The sequence below is a fragment of the Trachinotus anak genome, unplaced genomic scaffold, assembly GCF_046630095.1.
Source record: "Trachinotus anak isolate AG129_WGS33_773 ecotype Australia unplaced genomic scaffold, CSIRO_AGI_Tana_v1 ptg000013l, whole genome shotgun sequence".
In the NCBI taxonomy this organism is placed as follows: Eukaryota; Metazoa; Chordata; class Actinopteri; order Carangiformes; family Carangidae; genus Trachinotus; species Trachinotus anak.
In genome coordinates this window covers 29164864-29188425 of record NW_027273864.1, presented here as the reverse complement: position 1 = coordinate 29188425, position 23562 = coordinate 29164864, and the positions used below count along the sequence as shown (strand labels likewise).

Below are 23562 nucleotides of genomic sequence, written 5' to 3'. Positions count from 1 at the left end.
GGGGGGCGCAGACAGACAGACAGAAAGACAGACAAGCATCCAGACCGACAGCAGGAGTGAGGAAGAGGAGGAGGAAGGGTACCTTTCTTAAGGAGCGCGCGGGGAGAGCTGGAGGGAGGTCGCTGACCTGGTGGTGGAAAGCGTCAAAGTGCATCGACAGGTGTTGCCCTACGGGGGGGACACAGCAGGACTGACTGAGAGAGAGGCACACTCACACACCTCAGACCAGAGAAGAAGAAGATGAAGATGAGGAGGAGGAGGAGGAGGAGGTGGGAGAGGGAGGGTGGGGAGGAAAAAGAGAAAGAGGATGGAGAGAGTGGAGAAGAAAGAGAGAGGAAGGAAAGTAGAAGGATGCAGCAGGAGGACAAAGGCAGAGAGTTGGAGCAGAGAGGAGGAGGAGGAGGAGTGAGGGGGGGTTGAAGAGGTCTCTGAAATCCTTTAAATTCCTGTTCTCAGAGTCTTTTGTTTTGATTCTATACGTACAGTTTTCATCTTATTTGAAAAGAGAGTAGTTTGTACTGAGAAACAGGTTCAATAATCTCACACTCAGAAAACCCCTCTGAACCGTCGGTGGAGTCGAGCTGCACAGACAGTGTGGATTTCATGTGCTGACGTCTGGAGAGAACCTGGTGCAGAGTACATGTGTAGGTGAGATACTCAGAGACGGTGACATGACGGAGGAACCCCTGGCTGTCGGTGGTTCACTGCAGTTCAAGGAGGAAACACTCAGTCATGGTGTCGACTGATTATTTCACTCAGCATCTTCTTCATTATATAAAAACATCAGCATCAACAGAGACTGTCAGTTTTTCAAGACTTCACAAACCCCCCCCCCCTTCAGGGTTTCTGTGTTATACAAGTAACACACATGAATTATCTGTAAACCACAGCTCAGACTGAAGTAAACACCAACAAACATTTCTGAAGATAGACACAACAACAACATCTCGCACCTACAACAACACAACAGAACAAAGCATCACACACTGTAGCAAAAAAACACAAAGACACTTCTGAAGGCAAAGGCTGGGCCACACACATAAACACCATGCACACACACACACACACACAAACAAGAGCACAGCACAATTGGCCCGACAAGAGAAAGACTAACACACAGACACCTGCACAAAAGACACACACTCAGCAGCTGAGTCATACCATGAGGAAGGTTACGTGGGGGAACAGGAGGCGCCATGACGCCGCCAACGTGGGCAGAGAGGAAGGGGAGGGCTTCTCTGGTACCACTGTCCAAGCTCCAACTACTGGGGGTGGTGAGGACTGGAGGAGAGGAGGAGAGGAGGAGAGGAGAGAGAGAGAGATAGGGGAGGAGAGAGAGAGAGGAGGAAGAAAGAAAAGAGAGGAGGGGATGAGTGACTGTATATTGTTACATAATCTGTCACACTGTGTGTTTCTGTGTGTGTCTGTGTGAGTCTGTGTTTCTGTGTGAGTCTGTGTTTCTGTGTGTTTCTGTGTGAGTCTGTGTTTCTGTGTGAGTCTGTGTGTGTCTGTGTTTCTGTGTGTGTCTGTGTGAGTCTGTGTGAGTCTGTGTGTGTCTGTGTGTGTCTGTGTGAGTCTGTGTGTGTCTGTGTGTGTCTGTGTGAGTGTGTGTGAGTGAGGGCGCTCGTCTACCTTTCTCGGCTACAGACAGGTTGGGGTCACTGCTTGGTTTACATGGACCAATCACCTGGTGGAACAGCGCTCGCTGGAAGTTCACCGGCTGAGGAGGAAGAGGAAACGCATCATAATCACAGGTATGAGCCGTGTGATGTCATGAAGCACTAACTCAGACTGGATCCTGCTGAACAGTTAGAGAGAAAAACATTTCCACCTGAACAACCTGCAGCTGACTTTAATCATCAGTGCATCGTGGTCGTTTCCATAGTGAATGAAGCTGATCAGCTCCAGATCGATCAATGGATCAAAGTGTAAACGTTAACCCTGCAACAGAAAGTGTCTTCTCTGTGTAAACTGATGGTTTCAGTCAGAGTCAACAGCACTACAGTTGGATAGTTTTTTTTTTTATCTTCCAGTTTAACCTGGATCACATGAAGTCCTGAGCTACAGACACCTTCAGTTCAAAGGTCAAATCAGAATTTCTGTGATCGCCACAGTCAGCAGAGATACGAACAAATACAAGTCAAAAACCGGAAACTGGACTGACAACACCCACACACCCACACACCCACACACCCACACAACCACAGCTTCTCCACTGCTGACAGGAAGAGACTGAACAATAATTCCAGCTCTGCTCTGCGATGCCACCTTGCCCCAGTGGGGGGTGGGGGGTGGGGTGGGGGTGGGGGGGGTGGGGGGCGGCGACGGGAGGATCGTCCCTATCGGAGAACGTCTCCCACCTCATGCAGGACACTCACAGCACTGAGCAGCTCCGACAGCAGCTCTTTCCTTCCTGCTGCTGTCAGACTGTACAACACACACACACACATACACAGACACACACACACACATCCACACACACACACAACTGACAACTCACCATCAGCAATAATAACACACCATCTGTGCAATATTCCTCATTTGCTGCTATTTATTGTCACATTTTAACATATTTTTAATATCTGTAAATAATTTATTGCTGTACTATATTATTTATAGTAAAATTTTTAGGATTTGATATTTTCACTTTGCATTTCCTTTGTTCTGTTAGGACTAATGAAGGATCATCTGCTCTCATCGCTCTGTACCTGTCCGTTCTCCGTGATGTTGGTGTACATCGCGCTGCTCGGCCTCTCTCTGTGCGGCGGCAGCAGCATCAGCATCTCTCTGTTGTGTCTGTATTTGTCTGGTAGAGAAGGAGAGCCGACTGCAGAGCGACAGAGGGGAGAGAAAAGTTTGCACTTGTTACTTAATCAGCGATGATGTGATGATGATGAAGAAAACTCAGCTGACACCGTCTTGCTTGTATATAAGGTTTATTACAAAGAAGTCCAGCATCAAATCAAGCACCATGGATTGACTGAGAGAGGAGTCGAAGCCAATATGAATCTCCTCTGAATAACTGCTCTAACTCTCCTCCTATATATGTTGGTTGTTTTCATGAACCTAAGACAAAACATATGGTCCATAAATAAAAAAGGCTTCATTACATAAGATGAGGGAGTCACCCATCTCCCAATGACACCTAGACCTTTTTGACCTAGAACCTCTTAGCTAAGGCCCTTAAATCTTTTTGCCCTTGAGCCTTCTGGCTAAGGCTCTTAAATCTTTTTGACCAGGGGACTCCTAACTAAACATACCAAACCCATAAAGTCACATAAAATATAGAACTTCAGATACTACACTGTAAAACACACGTCTGAAAAAAGGTGAATGTCGATTAAAGCGAATCTGAAAAAGAAATTCTCTGCTCTGGGTTCAACCTGTCGGCCTCTGTGGAGTTTACATGTTCTGCCTGCGAGTTTCCTCCCACAGTCCAAGCCTCTAAATTGCCTGTAGGCGTGAATGTGAGTGTGAATGGTTTGTCTGTGTGTCGGCTCTGTGAGAGACTGGAGACCTGCCCAGTAAAGTGCCTCTGCCAGCTGGGATCCTCTCCACAGGTCCATGCATAGCTAGTGGGTGGATGTTGATATCTGATCTGCTCACCTCTGATGGTTGAGGGGGTGGAGTTCATCATCTGAGAGGGCGCAGAGTGGGTGGAGCTAAGGCTGGAGGAGGAGGGGCTTGCCTGCAAAGAGAAAATGTGAATGTGGTGAAAATCAGTCAGAAAATGGATTAAAATAAAGTTGCAGTTGTGAGAGAAAAATCTTCTTTTCAAACAGAGACGTCAGAGAGCAACCTGAAAAACTGAAGCCTCAGCAAGTCCTGATGAGAGCTCATCAACATTTGTCTTTGAGACAGTAATACTTTATAAACTCTGTCCTGTGTGTAACTACTGTCACTGGTGTCACTGTGGATTCTCCTTGTTGCAACCTGTGTGATTTCTGTTCATCTCAGTGCAGATTTACTCTGTTCTTCTTCTTTATTATGTCACAGTAAAAACTAACGTACATCTTTATTGTAATTCCATCCAAACATAATTAATAATTTTTGAGGTGGTTCCTGCAGTAATTTTTTAAGGACTTGGCTCCTGCAGGTTGACTTTCTTCCTCAGGCCTGACAGGGTGGAGATCCACTGACCTGCATGCGGTAGAAGTCCTCGGCGTGCTCCACCAACATGCCGTCAGCCAGGATCAGCAGATTGCCAACATTCCCCATCTCACTGGAGTTGTGAGAGGAGAGAGAGGAGGAAGAGTTTCGCACTGGAGTCAAAACAGCTATGGGACTGGGAGGAGGGAACGATAGTGGGGTAAAAGAAGGGAGGTGTGGAAGAAGAAAGGAAGAAGGGGAAAGTGGAGAGAGAGGGGGGTGGAGGCACGGGGAGAAGAGGAGAGGAGGGAGGGAAAAAAAAAGGGCCAAGCGAGGAGCCATGCAGAGTACATCCCAACATCGGAGGGAGGAATAAAATAAAAACCAAAACATGCATGAAGTGATTTGGTGGGAATGAGAGTGATGCAGGAGTTTACAGCCAGGAGCCAGAGAGAGAGAGAGAGAGAGAGAGAGAGAGAGAGAGAGAGAGAGAATGGTAGAATTTCAGAAGCATGATGTGTGCAGTTGACAGCAGAGGACACAGAGACGCAGCAGGAAATTAGCATCATCAGTGAGAGACACAGCAGACGGAACCAGTGACCAGCAGAGAAGAAGAAGAGGTGGAGAAGTGAGTGTGAGTATGAACTGATGAGTGCGTCGTTCAATGAGGACAGAACATTCTCACTCGGGGTTAAGTCTGTGTGTGTGTGTGTGTGTGTGTGTGTGTTGCTGACCTGTGCCGGTGCATGAGTTTGAAGCTCTCGGGGCTCATGGGGCTGTGAGAGGCCAGGATCCCTCTGGGGGTGTTGGCTCCTGAACCGGTCTTGTCGAGACCAGGCAGACCCTGTAAGGCCACATAGAAACACTGCTCTGAATGTTCACGCTGCCCTCGGACATGTGTGAGTGTTAATGTGCACGAATCGAGAGTCACAGTTTAAAAACCAAGGTGCCCTGCAGTGGAACATGTAACAGAGTGAAGAGCTGTGGGTGCGACAGCTGCTCTGCACTCACGTGGCAGAGGCTGCTCCTCATCATCTGGAACTGATCGATCAGCTTTTTGTGCAGCGGCCGCATTTCTGGGTGCACCAGCTTCTCGTGCACGGCCAGGCCGACTCCCAGGATGTGAACCTGTGGGAAACCAACACAACGTCAGTCAGTGTTTGGAGTGGATGAAGGGAGTGGACGTTACTGAGCTTCCTGGAAAATATCTTTATTTTTTTTCTGTGTCTGTAGGTGAACGTCACTGTAGAGGTTCTTGGTCCTCACAGAATTAGCAGGAAGACGTGTAGAACGGTTTTCCTGAAGCCAGTGTTTTTTTTACTGTTACTTACTGCCAGCAAACCCTGCAGGAGACAGATATCATCTTCACTAAACATAACAGGAACAGAGGTATGTGAACGTTCTACTGATTAAAAGATGATTGTTGCTACGTCCGTCCAGTGAGACTGGATAGAGGGACAAGTCCAGATGACACAGTCCCTCCAGCAGCACAGCTGAGAGCCAGTTTGTTTAGATCTCTGTTTAAGAGAGATATTTATTCTATTGGGATAAAACGTAATTTTACTGACTTTCCTTGAGCAAAACCCTCAGTGTAAAATGTTATAACATGATTTTTCCTTTTAGCTTCAAACCTGGTAAAACTGTAAAATACTTCATTTGTTAGTAGGTTAGTATCACACCAACACAGATGACCAACAACATGATGTAGATGTGAAGAATAGACGACATTACAACAGTGCATCTACAAAAACTACAAAAACTCTGAAAGGCCAAAGAATAAAATCACATATTCAGAGTTTTAAAAGACAAACATGTCTCATCTGATGGTTTAAAGTTATTTCATAATGTAATGTAAAAATATTTTACTTTTAACTGAGACCATCAGTATTACAATAACTCAATAAATGGAATATCAATGAAATCCTTAACAGTTTAAGTAATCTTGTAAATCTCAATAAAGTGAAGTTTTACTTTATATCTTCAGAGAGGTCTTTACAAACACTGACATTTAGAAGTTACCCCTCTGTGAGTCTTCAACTCAAGCTGTACATTAAGTACATGTGCAGTACACAGAGCAAAGTCTCACCTGCTCCTGCATCAGGTCTTTGAGCTGCGTGATCTTCTCTGTGTCCTCGGGGTGGCTGGTGATGTACTCCTTATCAAAGAAAGCCTGTGGCCACACAGAAAAAGACAAACACACATGTTACATGACTCTGTAAGATCATCATCAAATTACCAAGTAACTAATTGTGTTTACAATATTATTAATATTGAGGTAAAACTACTAATGGATATAATTATCATGTTTAATTATTAGACTTGACCAGTTATGACAGCTGAGCTTTAACGAGCTGCAGGTAAACTGAGTCTGTGAGTCTGTGGGTTCGTCTTTAACTGTGACTCAGACTCGTATGAACCTCATTAACATTTAACACTTTCGGTTTCACTTCGTGTTCGACCTCCTGGTATCTGGCGATGCCTCCGTTGACGGCGGCGTCGATGACTCCGTTCAGGGTCATGCTGAGCAGGTTGATGTTGCCGTGCAGCTGCTTGTGTTGGTACTGGCTGATCAGAGTCCGCAGTTCCTGGTTCTTGTTCTCCACCACAGAGATGGCGTTTTCCAGCGGACTCACCTCCACCTGACGGAGAGAGTTAATACTCAGCACACAGGGAAACAAAACTGTGTTCGTCATCTCCTGAACGCTGCAGCTGATCTTTAAGTAAAGATCCAGATAGTTGACATTTTTCATTTCGCTCACCAGCTCTCTCTTCTCCACCTCAAACCAGCGGGAAATCCCAGGCAGAGGGTGAGTGAGGATCAGGGTGGTCCTCTCAATCCACAGACTCTGAAACACACAACAAGCAGTGAGACACACGGTCCTGAATCCACAAGCTGACATGTTTGATATGATATTTACAATATAAGAGTTGATCTTTAATAGAAAAAAAAACATTGATTTTAAAATCTTAAAATGAGCAGAAACTGGTACCAGCTCCAAAGAAGAATCGTTTCCAGCTCACCTTGAACTCATTGTCTCTGTCTTTGGGGCCTTTGTGGAAGGGCCGGTCATAACGGAAACGTCGAACGTTGTTGACGCGGTAGAAGCTCTTGATGCGGTCGGGTACTCGTTCCATCTGCAGCACGCTGACGCTGTCTGGTACCGGCGTCACGGCGTAGATCTGGAGGTCTGAGCCGCGGAGGTCAAAGAGCCGACTTTTAATCATGACACTAAAAACCAATTTAAATCAAAGCTGCTCACAGAGTATAAAACATTTGTTTCTGATTCTTTCTTATAAATGTTTATGATGAATTAATATTCAGATTAATCTGTGAACACACACACACGCACGCACGCGCACGCACGCACGCACGCACGCACGCACGCACGCACACTCTTTTCCTGAAGGATACACTGAGCATCACACTGAAGAATGGCCTCATCTGGCTGATTGGGGTGCTGCATTGCAATGGCTTGTGGGAATTCTCCCAGCATCCTTTGCTGGAAGGCCTCTAACCTTTCGTAGTCGTGGCCACGACAGACAAACTCTTTGTTCTGGAGAAGACAAAGACAAGAGACAAAACAAAGCGGTTTTTTACGGGGACGTTCACACTGTTCACGCACTGATGCTACGTCTCTTTACAGCCTGACACTTCAGCTCTTTAATCACTTCATTACTAACTTTACAGCAGAGACGACTGTGAGCAACTTAAAAGAGCTGATTCAGCTTCAATTCAGTTCAACTCACTCTGAGGAAGAAGGGAAACTTCCTGCCGTAAAACCCGACCCTGAAGAACTCAGGCTCCAGACGCTGCTGCTCCATAATGTTGTCATAATATGCTGCCTCCATTTTCTACACACACACACACACACACACACACACACACACACACACACACACACAGCAGTCATCGGTGATGAGGAGGAGGAAGTCATATACACACTGTCTTTCCTCACTATATTTGTAATCGACAAAATGAATTGAGGTTAACAGTTGTTTCAGTGTCAGAAATAAACAGAACATGAGACTATGCAGTTGTTGCAAGATGGTGCTGTTATATGTTTTTTTTTTAGGTCATGATTTTGATCATATGTGGGGATTTCTTTCATATTCCACTGACATGGAGGCGGGAAAACAAAGAGAAAGTAGAGAGGAATCTGTGCCGCTCACCCGTATCCAGCTCAGGCTCTGGTAGTCATACAGAGACTCATACTGGAAGGCCAGCTCCCTGCAAAGAGGTACACCATACTCCCAACACTGGAGCAGGCCCACACACACACACACACACACACACACACACACACACACACACACACACACACACACACACACACACACACACACACACACACACACACACACTTCCTCAGCATGTTTTTGAGCGGTGGTCACATTGTTCACTTTCCCCTCCTCCATTGTTCCGTCATTTCATTAAGTTGTGAGTCACCAAATCTGAGTTGATATAATCTGTTCCCAGTTGCCTACAGTGAGCACTTATCGCCCTGGAGGGGTGTTTATCTATAACACAGTGAGGAATACAGGAAACCACTCCACATCCGTCCATCTGTGTTTCGATCGACATCATCACAGGATGGAAGGAGTAAATACACCACGAGTTCCACAGAGAACAAACAAGTACAACTTGGACCACAGCTTCTCCTTCTGGATATAGCAGACAATACACACTCATTTCTCATTTACTTAACGAAGATCACTGAGGTTTCCCTCATTTGCAATGATGTCAAGATACATAGAAACACACACAGTTAAGATTTAAAAGAGGAGAATACTCAGGTCAGGTGGTTTGAGATCATCGTCTTAAACTCTCTTGTGTTAGTGTCGACCTTGAGAGTGTGTTGTAGATTTTCCAACTCATCCCACTGGAGTGAGACAGTTAGTAGAGCAAGTTTGGTCGGGTCCTGTGCTCCAGTCCAGCATGGACGTCACATAATAATAATTATAATAATAACTTTATTTATACAGCACTTTTCAAAGCCAGGTTACAAAGTGCTTTACAATAAGAATACAATAAACAAAGAGGGCGTCCCTATGTAGAGAATAATGTGACAGACGTGTTTGGACTCTTCAGCCAACATGTCTTTTACTCATCCTCATCATCATCCTAGTGTTGTGTGTGTGTGTGTGTGTGTGTGTGTGTCCCTACCTTCCCCTTGTTGAAGTAGTGGATGACCTTGCGGCAGAGCCCCTCCTTGCGATGCCACTCGGTCTGAGCAGGATAGTGCAGGAACTCTTTCAGAGGCCGCTCGTCCCAGTGCAGCAGCTCCCAGTACAACAGCAGAGTGAACGCAGCCTCTGTGGACAAACAACACAGGTACACAACAGTCAGGAGCGTTTTATACAACGTGCATGAGTGTGTGAGCGTCCGGTGTGTGTTTCTGTGAGTGTTGTACCGGTGTAGTTCTCCGCCTGTAGATGCATATCACACAGTTTGTGGATGTAGCGGATGTACATCTCCTCCTTGTTGATCTCTGACTTGTAGAAGTTCTGAAAAGACACAACACAGACACACAATGCAGTTTCTGTTCAGACATGAAGTTGATTTCTGAGTCTGAGTCTGACATCGACACAACATAAATCTTACCAGGAGGTTCACGGTGCAGCCGATCTTCTTGTTCTCCGTCTCATCTCCCTTCATACAGTCTCTGAAGAAAAGTTAATAAACAACAACTTTACAAGGAAATACTTTAGCCCTGCCCCCTCTCGCCTCTACTCAGAGTGTTTTTCATTTCTCAACATTTCTCTCAGGTTTTCTGTCCATACTGCAAACTAAACTGGTTTCTGATGCACAACTGGACGATCTGTCGAGTCTGACCCTCGTTCCACCGCTTTGCTTTCCAGTGGCGTGTCGTCAAAGCATCATGTAATTCACTGCTCTCTTGTGGCGGCAGCAGGCTATTGTCTCTGAAAGCTAGTTTGACTTCCAGCTGTTGTACCTACAGTTAAAGTCATTTTTGTGTGTGGGGCCGTGTCCCGTTGACAAAGGCTAGAGTTTGTCAAGCAGAGAGGAGAACATAATTTTTTTTATCTTTGTGCACTGAGGATAATCCTGAGATGTTTAACAGGTAACAAGCTACAGCCAAAGTGTGCTTGTCAAGCTGTCCTTAACTCAGCTTCTACTGTTCTGAGATCAGTTATGATGTTGCAGCATTATACACATTCAGTTCTATGTATAAGTCACCACATGTCACTGCTGTACATCGTACCATGGCCTGAGATGAACAAATACAACTTTGAACTGTTGTTTAGTTGCAGCGTCGCTTATACATTAAACATCAAATACAACAATACAATTTTATTATAAAAAATCCAATGATACTGTATATTGTGATATTTAGGCTGAACTGTGTCGAGATATTAAATGTTAGATATCGTCTCAGCCTATTGGACAGAAGAGTTTTAGTGATATCCCATGAGTCATAGTCTCTGTCGCTCTGTCAGAGCATCATGGGAGCTGTAGTTCTTCAATGTTACCTAGTAACATAATAATTCTTTCAAGTAACAGGTAAACATGTTCATGTTTACACTGTATATGCTGAGTGCGCATGTGTGTGTGTGTGTAAAGAAGGCAGATGTCTTGTGTGTTACCTGTAGTCCAGCAGTCGCTCCATCAGCCGTGTGACCGAGGTAACAAAGGAAATCCCCGTCTCCCTCCACGTTTCCTGCTCAATCTTCTCCAACAGACTTCAGAGGAAACAGAGAGAAATCAGACGTTAGTCCTGTGACTCTGCTGCTGCTGTTGTTGAAGAACAGACCTCCTTACTTCATTAAAACAGATTCACATTTTCACCCCATGACTGTGCAGCCCTACATTTTCATGATCACTTAACTTGGCCTTTAAGAGAAACTGTGTTTTTCTCAGACAGCAGTTCATGTTAAAGCAGCTCCAGAAAAAGCTGGTTAGTAAGTAGCTGGTTAGAGCTCAGCAGGTAGCAAGGTTAAACCTGAAAATACCCTGTTAACTAAAATAAGCAAAAAGGTGTTTTACCAAGACGGAAACTGGTGTATGTGTGTGTGTACGTCTTTTGTGTGCTTGGAAAAAATCTTAGATATTTTATTTAAACACCTGAAAGAATTAAGATATAGAATAAGAATAAGAATAACCCTGAACTGATAAATGATAAACAATGACAGAGGCAAATATTATGTCTCCCTGTGTATTGGTGATGTCATACCTGGGGTAGGGCCCAAACAGCTGGGTTCTAGTCCCGCAGCACAGAGCGAAGCAAACACACAAGAGCAGTGTTAGAGCAGAAGAAGTGAGAGTTAATCTGTCGCCAAAGAGAAGCAGAACAGACGGATTCAGACGCAGAGAGAAGGACTGTGGAGAACAGTCTGTGTTCTTACAGCAGACCGAAGAGCTCTCGGTAGTTCTCGTCTCCTTTCCCTTCAGAAACCAAACTGTCCAGCTTGTCAATCAGCTCGGCCTCCACCTGCACACACACACACACACACACACACACACACACACACACACACACACACACACACACATACACACACACAAAGAAATAAAACACTCTCTTTCTCTGTTGTTGTACACAGGTGATCAGGGCTGCTTTTAAGTTACAGTTGTCTGTAAATGTGTGTGTGTGTGTGTGTGTGTGTGTGTGTACCTGTTTGAAGTTTCCGTTCTTGCGCTGCTCCCAGTCCATCATGTCATGGAAGATGGGGATCATGATGTTTCGCACCTCCACCTGAGGGACCAGCGTCACTCCCAGGAACGGGCCGATCATCCCGGGGATGAAGTGGATCTTATTCTCACCTGCAGCCAGATCACGTGCATCAACTCGTCTTTAATCGATCAACCAATAAATCTAATCTGTTTGCAATTTAACCAAATCAGCAGAGACATGTTATTGATGCACAGGGTGTTAATGTGGAGAGAGACATTAACAATTATAGTTTAGTGAAGTAAACTCTCTGAGAGGTGCACAGAAAGTCTTACCCAGGTTCTGCCACATGCTGAACAGTTCATAGGTCATCATCACCCTCATGTCACCATACCTGCAGAGGGACAAACAGGAAGTAATAAACTACTGATGCTCTGTCAGAAGACCGACTGCAGAGTCCAGACTTCTGGTGTCACCGGTGTGACCGAGGAGTCTTTGGAGGGAAGAGGTTATTACAGGTCAAACTACTGTTTCATTTCATGATAAAGAAAAACTGACCTGGGAGTTTGATATTTAAATGTAGTTCATGTGTCCACTTGGCTAAAACAAGGAAGGAAGAGAGAGACTAGGTGAGCCACCTGGGGGTCGGGACCCCCTGTGGGGTCACGTGATTATTTTCAGGGGTCGCAGGATGGTCTCCAAAATGAATAAATGATTAATAAAGAATAAAGAAATTCATAGATATTTTTGAAAATTATTTTTAAGAATAAAAGTAACGTTAAAAAAAGCTCGGAAAGGTTGAGAACCACTGAGCTAGAAGGTTATTTTTTCCCTCTTTATTTCAATGTGATCACATATTAAAGAAATAATCAGAAAATAATTCACTTCCACACTACTTTAGAAACAGGTGCACTGTCCCGTGTTTCGTGTCCTATTATTGTCTATAATTATTAGTTTTATTGTTATTATTTTACATCTTTATGTGGAACCAGCAGTAAGCTATGTTCTCCCCTCTCTCTCTCTCTCTCTCTCCTTCACACAGTCTGGTTCTCCTCGAGGTTTCTACCTGTAAAAAGGGATTTTTTTCTCACTACTGCCACCACCTGGTGGGGAATGTCCCGTCTGTGAAGTGTGGACCTGCTCTATATGAAAAGTGACCTGAGATAACTTCTGTTAGGATTTAGCTCTGTATACATAAAATTGAGCTGAATAGAAATTAAATTGCTTTTCATTTTTCTTTCCATTCAAACATCACAATCTCTCAACTGAGTGCTGCGTTATTGTAAGTGTGTCTCAGCCCAGGCTGTCACTTAATGATCTGTACTCGTCTTATTTTCCAGATTTTCACAATTCTCAGAAACTCAGTGGAAGCTGTGGGAACTTGTTGCCTGAGGAATTTTGCAGTTTTGTGGAGAAAGTAATAAAGAGGAAAACAAGGTTTGCTGGAGTAAAGTTTGCTGCACTTCAAAGAGGAAAAAAAGACTCTCAGCACTTTAGCTGCAGATGAAACATAACTCTGAGGACAACAGAGCTGGCAGCCAAGTCTGTATGAGTGTGAGTGTGTGTTGCCACATCCTGTATGTGTGTGCGCAGATCTTACTTGTCCAAAACCTTCTTCCTCTTTGCAGGACTCAGGTTCTCCAGCTGTAAACTGGGCTGGTTGATGTACAGTACCGCCAAACTGAAGTAGGAGTTCCACACCTGCTCACACACACACACACACACACACACACACACACACACACACACACACACACACACACACACACAGACATTAGAGCATATCCATATGTAATACTTCATTTTCTTTCTTTACACACTGATCTCCACACATAAATGAACATAAAAGTTAAACTGAACAGAGCCTCCAGCTATCAGACTCCTCTCCTGTGGAACCACTGTGGGTTTGGGATCAGACCCTCTCTACCTTAAAACTGTCCTCTTCGATAAAGCTTATAGTATATAAGCTATAATATATAGGGGTTTGCTCGGGTACGTCCTGAACCATCCCTTAGTTATGCTGCTCTACAGCTAGACTGCTGGGTGTTCCCATGATGCGTTGGTCTGTCTGTCTGTGTCTCTGTGTGTGTCTGTCTTGTTTGTCCTCTCTCTCTCTCTCTCTCTGTGTGTGTCTGTCTGTCTTGTTTTTTGATAACACCATTACCTACCTTTTAGCTGAGCGTTATGTGCTTCAGGTTTTTGTCAGTGAAAGACAAAGACATATTCAGCGTTACATTCATGGATGACCCGTGGATCTCTGTTAAAGACACATACCTTGAAGTCAAATTCTGCCTCTGTGAAGTTCTTGTGCAGAGCAGGAGACAGATACTGAGCCGTGGTCAGGATGATGCTGTTGGTCGGCAAAGTTGTGGGTTATTTCAATCCGGCCTGAGTCAGTGACACATGCAAACACTGTCAGATGTGTGTCCACGCTGTCAGGTTTTAATGTCTTACTTGCTGGTGAGAAGTCTCATGATGTTCCAGTCACGGGGGAAAATACTGAGCTTCATCAGATTTCTAAACACACACAGGATCTTCAACAGGAACTCCTGGAGACGGACAATGCGAGGAGAAGAAGAGGGAGGAGTTTGAGTTTGAATTTCTCTCAAACAATGTTCAAAACAGTCATTAGGACTTTTGACCACAGGGTCTTGAGAACGACAACACTTTACTCTCACTACTGCACCATTAGATCTTTCTTTCTTTCTTTCTTTCAGGACTTGACCATATCTCAGCTCTTTCCTTGAACCACCAAAGTTTACACTTCCATATTTCACTCCTCAGGGATCTAATTAGTCAGGCTGCACAGTGACATGATGGTAATAATGTGTTTCTAGCTGCATGCAGGACGTCAGCTTCCTGTACCTTCAGCTCCTCCTTGCTCTGAAAGTTTTCCATCAGGTGTTGGAAGTGGATATCCGTCATCTGGCGGAGGAGGGACAGGAGGCAGGACACATACTCTCCCTGCCAAACGGAGGAGCGGGACAGACATGTGAGCCAATCACATGGAGGCAGACAGCAGTGCATGAACAGACAGCGGTGAAACAGCAGGATGATCAACCTGATCCCTGTCCTCTGGCCTGTGAGTCTCTAAATTAAGCCATGTAAGTCAAAAACTGCCGAATACACCAAGAGAACCAAGTCTACCTGACTCAGAAATCATACAAGTACTGATAACAATTACAGAATGAAGGAAGAGCAAAATACAACTTTTAATAGTAATTATTAAGTCATGCAAGGCAGCATGCAAAAAGAGAAGAGGATGAGGAGAGGGAGGAGGATGAAGACTGAGTGTGTGTGGAGATCTGCTTTAAAACGCTTTTCTATCGTTTTGCTGGACGTTTGTTTTCATCTACTTTGAATCTCACTGTGACATATTTTATTAAAATCTAATTTTCTGTTGTCGTTAAGAAGTGAGAACAGTAAATGACAATTGTATGATAACGCAAAGGGAAAATTAACAACAACTATATGTGGCTCTGGATGGACACACAGGGAGACAGACACAGGACGGATGAGGGTGGCGGGAGGTGAAGTAGTAGTAGTCGTATTGTTAGTTACTAACAGTGATCTCCGCGGTGCACTGCGGACAGCGTTGACCCCTTACCGCCTCCTGCGATTGGCTCTTGCTCATGATGGACAGCAGGGTCTGCAGGAGGACGTCCAATAGAGACTCCACCATCATCTCCACCTCCTCCTGCACCGATGTGTCCTGGAGGGAGAGACGAGAAGAAAAGGTGAAGGAAAGGTTTGTAGAGACATGGAAAGGAGAAAGCAGAGAGCAGCGACGGGAGGAGGGAGTGAGGAGAAGGAGAAGGAAAAAGAGGAAATGAGAGTCTTTTCTAGAAGTCTTTTTAGTAAGTGTGTCTGTTTACAGCTGGGAGGTTACATGAACATCAGTTTACTGGGAAGTAACAAACGTTCCACTTCTAAATGTCACATTTGATGCTTCTTGAGCTTCTGGGTTAATGACACAATAATGTATCATAGACAAAAAAGAAGGTTTACATCGACTGGTGGTTGATGGTGTGTGTGTGTGTGTGTGTGTGTTACCAGTGAGCTGGTCTTGATAATAGAGAATATGGAGCTGAGTATCCCAGAGCAGATGAGCAGCTCTTTCTGCTGCCTCAGATGGAGATGGATGTGATGCAGGACCACAGGAAGCAGGATCCTGCGAGACTCTGAGAGCACAAACACACAAACACACAAAAACACACAAAAACATTCATTTGCATACATTTTTTGTGGTAGTTCTGCCAGAACAGGCTCTCTGTGGCTGAAAACTCCTCTTTCACATCACTGAGGATGAATCAGAGAAAAACAATAAATGTGTTTGTGTGTTTACTGAAAGCTTCACCTGGGAAAGAGAAGAGCCTGCTGTCCACAGTGCGGGCGATGGACTGCAGTTTGACCACATCCATCGACTGCCCTATGTGCACCGTGGACGGCATGCTGCCCAGAGTGCCCCGCACAAACTCTGCCACTTCTTGCACCGTGAACATCTGCAGCAGCTCATCAAAGATCGCAGGGAACGAGTTCAGAAGAGCGGCCTGAGGAAGAGGAGGGAGAGAGGAGGGTGAGTGACATGGTGGGAGGAAGATTTGCAGAGGGAGGTTTAAGAGAGGAAGAAGAAGAGGGAGGCTAGGTGGTGTTATTAATCAGCTTCACAAATGTGACCTGACTTCACTCTGTAGCACAGCAGAGCCGGGTCACATGACAGTTTCAGCTCATACAGTGGGGTCCGAGCTGGTCTCAGACTTTTGGACCCCACTGTTTAGGTGTGTGCTTCATGGAGGTTTGCTCAGACCCCTGAACAACATCAGCTGGAGCAGTTTATTATGAGGCTTCAGCCAGTCAACTGCTATTAAATGTAGACTTTATGTTTTCAAATTTATTTAACATATATTTTACTGGACAGCTGTTCACCAGTTGAGACATTTGAAAAAGGCACAGGAGGGGGAACGAGGGAAAACTCATTAGTAGATTAGAAAATCACAGCGAGATTAAAAGGGAGCGACTGAGAAAAAGAGAAGAGGGTGAAGAAGACAAAGCATCAAAAGCAGCAGAGAAAAGTGAGAGATATTCATCCACACACATCATTAGAAACACACAGCACGGCTGCAGGTTTTAGTAACAGCACAATAAAGACGCTGCGGCAGAAAAGACTTCAAAATTTTAGTACTTGGACAAAATAGTTTGAGTTTCGTGTCGGTGGGAGGTGCACTCAGGGCTCTGGGCAGAGAGATGATGGTTGTGACTGGACACAGGTGAGTGGTCTGACAGGAAGCCAACACTCAACCCTGCATTCACTGAAAGACAACGTGCTTCTTCTTGCATCATTTCCAGGTTCACGTATCATATTGATCCTGAACTAATTCACTATCAATGACTCGAATCATCGCTTTCACTTCGTCTGTAATGTGAGAAAACAGTTTCCTGCAGCCCAGTGAGAGGTCATGAATTATTTGCTTTGTCCAGATGGAACCAGATAATGTTTGACATTTTTTGATTAAACAATAGCTTCAATGATTGATTGATTATTAAAATAGATTTAGATTATTTCTGTTGATTAATTAATTGACTCATCATTTCAGCTCTGGATTAGGGTAAACTGTTTGGAAATCACAATTCTAAAGACAAATATAAAATAATTATCTGCACGTCAGGTTGACAGAGGCTTTAATCTCTCATCTTCACCTGTGATTGAGCAGCCATTCATTTGTCTGTGAGCTGAAAGGTGTGACTCTGTGCAACCTGATGGAGGTGACAGGGACACTTGCTCCGATTCAGGTGTGTTGCAGTTACAGGACTGTGATATGTGGCAGGTTTGTAGGACAGCGGGGGTGTGGCTTAGCGGTCAGTGCAGGTCATGTGAGGAATGTGTGTCTGTGTGTGTGAAGGGTGTCAGGGCGTGGATGTGCAGGATCACAGGTGTGACTGTGTGTGTGTGTGAGGTTAGGCTCACAAACAGCTGAACAGGTGAATGAGGACTCTGGGCTTCACACAAGGAGCGGGGGGGTGGGGTTTTCATCCAGAGGTCTACTTACTGACAGTGGTGATGGCCGCAGAGCGTTGGAGCTCCAGGCCTGAGTGCAGCTGGCTTGCCCACTGCCAGGAGCCTGTCCTGGGGCAGGGGGCTGGGCTTGGCCCAGGACAGGGGCTAGTGCTAAGGGAGCAGCAGGCCCAATGCCAGGGCCTGGGGCTTGATTTGTGCCTGGACAAGGCTGGGAGCCCTGCGGTGCATGGGCGTGGAGGAAAGGCCCAGGAGGAATAATAGGGACCCGATGGATGGAGCAAAGAAGAGTGGGAGATCGAAAGAGAAGGTGAGGGAAGGAAGGAAGCAAGGAGAAGTCCGAGGTACAAGTAAAAAGAGATAAATTCAGGAGATAAGAGTCAGATTAAAGCAACTAACAGAGGATGGGAAAGAAGCTCAGGAACAACTAAATTATAAACAAATATAATTCAATTTTCATGGGATTAGACTAAAGCTACTGAGAGTCTCACAAACTACAAAGACACAAGTTGTAGTTACATTTCAGCTGTGAAAAAGGTGATAAACAGAGAAGCACAACAAAAATCTGTTCTTTTCTTCTTTTTAAAAAAGAACAATTAAAGAAAACACCTGCTAACAAAACACATTGAAGAATCAGTTGAACTTGTGTTGTTATTGTGTGTGTGTGTGCGTGTGTGTGTGTGTGCATGTTCCCCTACCTGTGTGAAGATGAGGGTCTCTGAGTTGCGGCTGTCCAGGCTGAGGACGAAGCGGATCGACTGAAAGAGTTCCTGGATGCTGGTGCGAAACTGCTCCTCCTCCATGCCACACGTGGCCCGAGAGTAAAGGATCCGAGACTGGACAATAAACTTAAACAGGTACTCCAGGGCCTGCGAGGAAGAAGAAACATTAATACATACATACATACATACATGAGTAATAGTTTGTGCACGAATAAGACAGTTAGTTACAGGCTGAAGCTCAGCACACACACAAACACACACACACACACACACACAGACTTGTTAAAGATAAATTTAAAAAAACTCAGGCGTGAACCTACAGCTGCAGCCTGTGTTAAAACTATGTTCAATAATTCACACCGAATATCTGAGCAGCGTTTGTCTGCTAAATGTGGTTCATTCTTCTCATCTGCTTCAGTCAGTCTGTTCTGAGCTCTGCCTACAATGTGATGCAACGTTGAATATATGCAGTCAGCTTTCTGTCGCATCCAGCCAGAAACAATGTCTTCTTTTCTCTTTACATGTCCCATAAAAACTAAACAAAGATGGAAGCTCCATATCTGCAAAGAAATTATTTATCCTTATAAAACGGAAATGAATAAAAAGTAGGACACAAATATAAAAACATTAGCTCGAAACAGCTCCTGTTGCTCTGCTCAGAGTTAAAATATTTGACTTCTTCTGAGTCATGAAGACAAGTGAAAACAAGTTCATCAGGGAAGAAAAACTCATCAGCTGAACTCATTCAGGAAGCTCCACTCAGCAGCTCTTACCCTCATGGCTTCCTGTATGTGGTCCTGCCTGATGACCTCTGCAGAGCGGTCCATGTACCACTTCAGGCAGCGGATCAGTTCTCTGACACACAACAAACAAAGCATCTGAACATCTCAGACTTAAATCCTGCAGTAACTGATTTTTTCTGGGCAGAGGAACCAAGCTGTGAACACGACATGGACATATCATTGACTGTGAAGCTCAGTGTTTGGTCTCCACCAGCTCCTGAGGGAAATATCTAAATGCTCCACCATGTTCACCTGACCGTGTCTGTCCGCTGCTTGCTGCTGAGCAGGTGGAGGACAGAGGCCTTTTACAGCTGTGCCTCTGAAAACAGAGGCTGAGACGAACCAGGACAGGGAAGTTGTGTCTGAACAGATGAACTCTGAGCTGGAACTCACTGTGAAGCTCTGTAAAGCTTGTGTTGTCTCTGAACACTGCGAGTGGTTGCACTTTCATAGTGTTATTATAAAAATACTGGTTGTAGTTGCTTTAAATAAATAATTCAAACACAGCCAGGACCTGTGATGCTGCGATCAGCTCGGTTACTGACTGGTACTTAGAGAAGCATCTGATCTCATCAAAACTTAAAAAATATTATTATGCAACAGGTGAGCACGACTTTCTGACTCACACTGACGTGGTCATAAATTCATTCACAGTTCAAAGCATAAATAACTTTAATTTCTCTAATATTATTTGTATTTTATCACTGTTTTCTGTTAGTTGGCAGGTATCAAGTTGGGTAAAAGCAAACCATGTCGAGACAATTGAACCTTTGTCTAAATATTATAAAATAACATAAGTTATTTATGTGCATGTAAATGTATTTGAGAGAATGAAGACAACTCTGACGTCAGTGGTGTTGGCAGAATTAGGAAACTCAAACTGAGGGATGATGATGATGGTAAAAACCATTTTGAGAAGAATACTCTGTATATGATCATAAAATTCGGAATAGAAACATGTCTCAACATATGTCTTTTAATCAGAGTGTATTAGAACTTTTCAGTGTATTGATCAGTGATCAGAGTATTAGTTAGTTTGAGGAAAACACTCACTTGTAGGCCAATGCACCAGCAAAGTGTTTCTGGATGTACGTGTCCATCACCGGCCTGAAGTGGTAATATTTACTGTCCCTGAGCAGGTTTATGATGAACACCTGAGAGAGAGATGATGATATTAGAATAAACACTGAAACCGACAGAGAGTCACTTCTGTTATAGAAATCTCTGCTCAGCCTCATCAGTCATTTTCTGCTTTCACTCTTACCAGTGACTGAAACACCAGGGGCCCATATTTGTCTGTGTTGTCATCCAAGATGGAGAATAAGGTGTCCAGAATGTCTTGGAGAAACTGTCACACACACACACACACACACACACACACACACACACACACACACACACAGACAGAGTCAGTTACACTTACATCTGCTCTGTTTTCATGGTAATATGTAGGCCAGTCAAATGAAGGAAATTAACCTGTGACTCACTGTGACCTGTGACCACTCTGTCCCTGCATATCTTAACTGTAACAAATTGCACACTGAAACTCGAAATTTGACAGAATCAGAAACCACAGAGAAAAGCTGCCACACGGGGACATCTTCTTCTCCTGGCAGCACTGAGTGTGTGACGTTATGACATGGTGCCTGTACTACTGAGTGAGTTGTGCTGACACAGCAGTTACACAGTGTCCCTGATTGACCGTGACTGTGACTCTTGTCTTCCTGTCTTTTCAATAAACCATATCGCACCAGGGCAACATGTGGATTAAAGGCTTTTGTCTGACTAGACCTCACCTTCACTATCTCCTCTCCACTGACATGTCGTAGCCGGCCGAGAATGTCCATGACCCGGTCCGGATGGGCCTTCCACTTGAGCAGGGCCAGGAGGTCCACTGAAAGACAATTATCAGAATCAGGAAAGGAAAGCAGTGGTCAGGCCCGCTGTAGTTTATTCACAACACCAGGGTCCAGTATCCACACACCACTAGAATCACTGCCTCCTGGTTATACGCCTCCACCAACGAGCCAAGCTGCAGGAAATATGGTCAAAATCTCTCATTACCAAGTTACAGGATTGAATAATGGCCACAAGTGACCTTGACCTTTGACCTTTTGGATATCAAATGTCATCACTTCATCATTTTATCCTATTAGACTGTTAAATTGTGTTATAATTAGTGTATGAATTTACGAGTCATGGCCAAAAACGTTTTTTGTGAGGTCACAGTGACCTTGACCTTTGACCTTTGTCCACCAAATTCTAATTAGTAATATCCTTAAGTCCAAGTAAAGGCTTGTAACAAATATGAGGAAATTCCTTCCAGGCGTTACTGAGATATTACATTCAGGAAAATGGGATGGACAGACGGACAAGGCATAAAACAGTGGATGAATAAATACATGGAGACACAATCAGAAACTTTTACCAGAGCTAACAGCAAAGCTTTTCATGCACAAACAATCCCAACATATGAGAGGGCTTTCCCCTGTTCTACAGGCAGGTCCCACTCATGAATGACAGGGCTTTAAGATCCCGAACACTTTAAAAACGACGCCGGATCAGCTGAGTACCGTTCTGAGTGAGCTTGGTGGAGGAGAGCTGTGTGGAGATCCAGAAGGTCTCCTTGGTGCTGCGCTGGAAGATGAGGCTGGAGGGGATGCTGGGGCAGCTGTTGAAGTCTTCTTTGCAGCAGGGCAGGCCCAGGTAGAGGGCGTGGTTACTGAAGGTCGTGTTCTCATCACACTGAGGCCAACGGGAGCCGGGAGTGAGACGGAGACACACATCGGTTAATGACTTCAAACACCTGGAACGTCACAAATCTCAAACTAACACAACTGGTAATAATAAAGTAAATTATTGTGTAGAAGCACATTTTGTGGGTTCATATCTTTGGTGGGTTGTTTTCTTCGATACACTGTGGTTGCCAGTAATTTATTTTTTAATGACAGTTCAACAGTATTTACATTGAACTAGATGATTTTTCATTTCACTTCACAACCACCTCCACGCCAGAATAATTCTGACTGGAAACTGATCAAATTACAGCTCTACGATGAAATCAAACACACATTGTTTTTGCAGTGGACTCACACTGTGGTGTGACTTGTGGAGTGTGGGAAGCCCACTGATGAAAAGGCCAATGTTTCATTAATGGATATGGGAAGATTGTAAAGAAACAGTGACTTAGAAAATCTAACCTCACAGTATGTACAAAAACATATGACATATAATAATAGAAACACGGCTGAATACTGCACTAAAACACAAAATAGACATGAGGATTTAGGCTCTTGACATGGCTGACATTTGTGACAAATACCCACTGGATGTCACTCTGGTAGGTCTGTCTCTGCAGGGTCTGTTGTCAGGACAGGAACAAACAGACATAAAGACAGAAGGGCAGATGGCACAGCAGTAACACAACAATTATGTCTGACCTTGTAGACGTAGAGTTCGTGGCTCTCGTCTGAAAGAGTGGTTCCGTCCTCCCTCATCAGAGGAGTGAAAGCGAAACCGAACAGCTTCTTCTCTCCTTTGTCCTTTGCTGTGGAGACGTGAGAGAGACACAATGATATAAAGCAAAGCGAGGCAGAGGGAGTTTAGAGTGAAGCAAATCTTTGCTTTAAATGCTTGATTTGGTAAATAATGTCTGAAATTAGTACAAGAAAATGACATGAACACAGACAGATGATAATCTCCACTCTCACATCAGCTGCTCTGGGCATCGTTTGACTCTTTTACTACAATGCAGTCAACAAATTGTGTCAAACAACTTCAGCAACATATTCTTTCTGTTAATTTCACACTGCCTACCCTCTGTCACTGACTGAATTAATGTAATCTCTACAATTAAAATTAGCATTTGGAGTCATGTCAAAAATATGAAAATGTACCAAAACCTCTTCTAGTGACACTGAGTTACTCACTGGAGCAGTGTCTGAACTCGAAGCGTAGGTGGGACCCTCGGAAACGGTCGATGGGAATCGGCAGTTTAATCACTTCGCTCCATCGAGGGCTGTTGTTGTGGTACAGCACGAAGGAGTGGTGCTCCGGCATGTTGGGCTCCCCTGAACCCAGACTGATGCAGTCCTGCACAGGGAGAGGGACAGACAGATTGATATACAGCCAAACAGAAAACTTTAGGCCTACCCTTATTTAATCGTCTCTCTCTAAGTAAGGTGTACAAGTTAACCCTATGTTTGCCACTGGATCATTTTGCAGACGCTTTTGTCCAAAGTAAAGCTTCAGTGCAGTGGGAAACCTTGGTATAAGTGTTAAGTACTACTTTTATTTAATAAGTGCAAGGAGACTGTATAAAGAAG

The 23562-nt window shown here is 44.4% G+C and overlaps 1 protein-coding gene across 7 annotated transcripts in view; it reads right to left on the bottom strand.

Moving 5' to 3' along the window:
* Positions 1–23562, bottom strand: part of LOC139630231 (dedicator of cytokinesis protein 3-like) — a 197117-nt gene that overhangs the window by 6854 nt on the left and 166701 nt on the right. For 3 of the 7 annotated variants that reach the window (XM_071493462.1, XM_071493464.1, XM_071493463.1), the window contains 38 exons: positions 23167–23329; positions 22678–22784; positions 21811–21982; positions 21034–21131; positions 20502–20585; positions 20291–20391; positions 19229–19310; positions 18432–18602; positions 16078–16270; positions 15774–15901; positions 15286–15432; positions 14586–14684; positions 14175–14269; positions 13995–14070; positions 13321–13421; positions 12056–12114; positions 11724–11872; positions 11455–11540; positions 11283–11309; positions 10696–10791; positions 9692–9752; positions 9501–9594; positions 9254–9402; positions 8260–8346; positions 7837–7941; positions 7502–7643; positions 7111–7277; positions 6849–6935; positions 6549–6728; positions 6176–6259; positions 5101–5217; positions 4824–4954; positions 4141–4222; positions 3607–3688; positions 2709–2827; positions 1633–1720; positions 1162–1281; positions 83–168 (listed from right to left, as the gene is read on the bottom strand). In XM_071493462.1, the coding sequence (XP_071349563.1) occupies positions 83–168; positions 1162–1281; positions 1633–1720; positions 2709–2827; positions 3607–3688; positions 4141–4222; positions 4824–4954; positions 5101–5217; positions 6176–6259; positions 6549–6728; positions 6849–6935; positions 7111–7277; positions 7502–7643; positions 7837–7941; positions 8260–8346; positions 9254–9402; positions 9501–9594; positions 9692–9752; positions 10696–10791; positions 11283–11309; positions 11455–11540; positions 11724–11872; positions 12056–12114; positions 13321–13421; positions 13995–14070; positions 14175–14269; positions 14586–14684; positions 15286–15432; positions 15774–15901; positions 16078–16270; positions 18432–18602; positions 19229–19310; positions 20291–20391; positions 20502–20585; positions 21034–21131; positions 21811–21982; positions 22678–22784; positions 23167–23329 (4215 nt within the window). The remainder of the gene's footprint in view (positions 1–82; positions 169–1161; positions 1282–1632; positions 1721–2708; positions 2828–3606; positions 3689–4140; positions 4223–4823; positions 4955–5100; positions 5218–6175; positions 6260–6548; positions 6729–6848; positions 6936–7110; positions 7278–7501; positions 7644–7836; positions 7942–8259; positions 8347–9253; positions 9403–9500; positions 9595–9691; positions 9753–10695; positions 10792–11282; positions 11310–11454; positions 11541–11723; positions 11873–12055; positions 12115–13320; positions 13422–13994; positions 14071–14174; positions 14270–14585; positions 14685–15285; positions 15433–15773; positions 15902–16077; positions 16271–18431; positions 18603–19228; positions 19311–20290; positions 20392–20501; positions 20586–21033; positions 21132–21810; positions 21983–22677; positions 22785–23166; positions 23330–23562) is intronic. The other 4 variants (XM_071493465.1, XM_071493468.1, XM_071493467.1 and 1 more) reach the window with 4 other exon arrangements.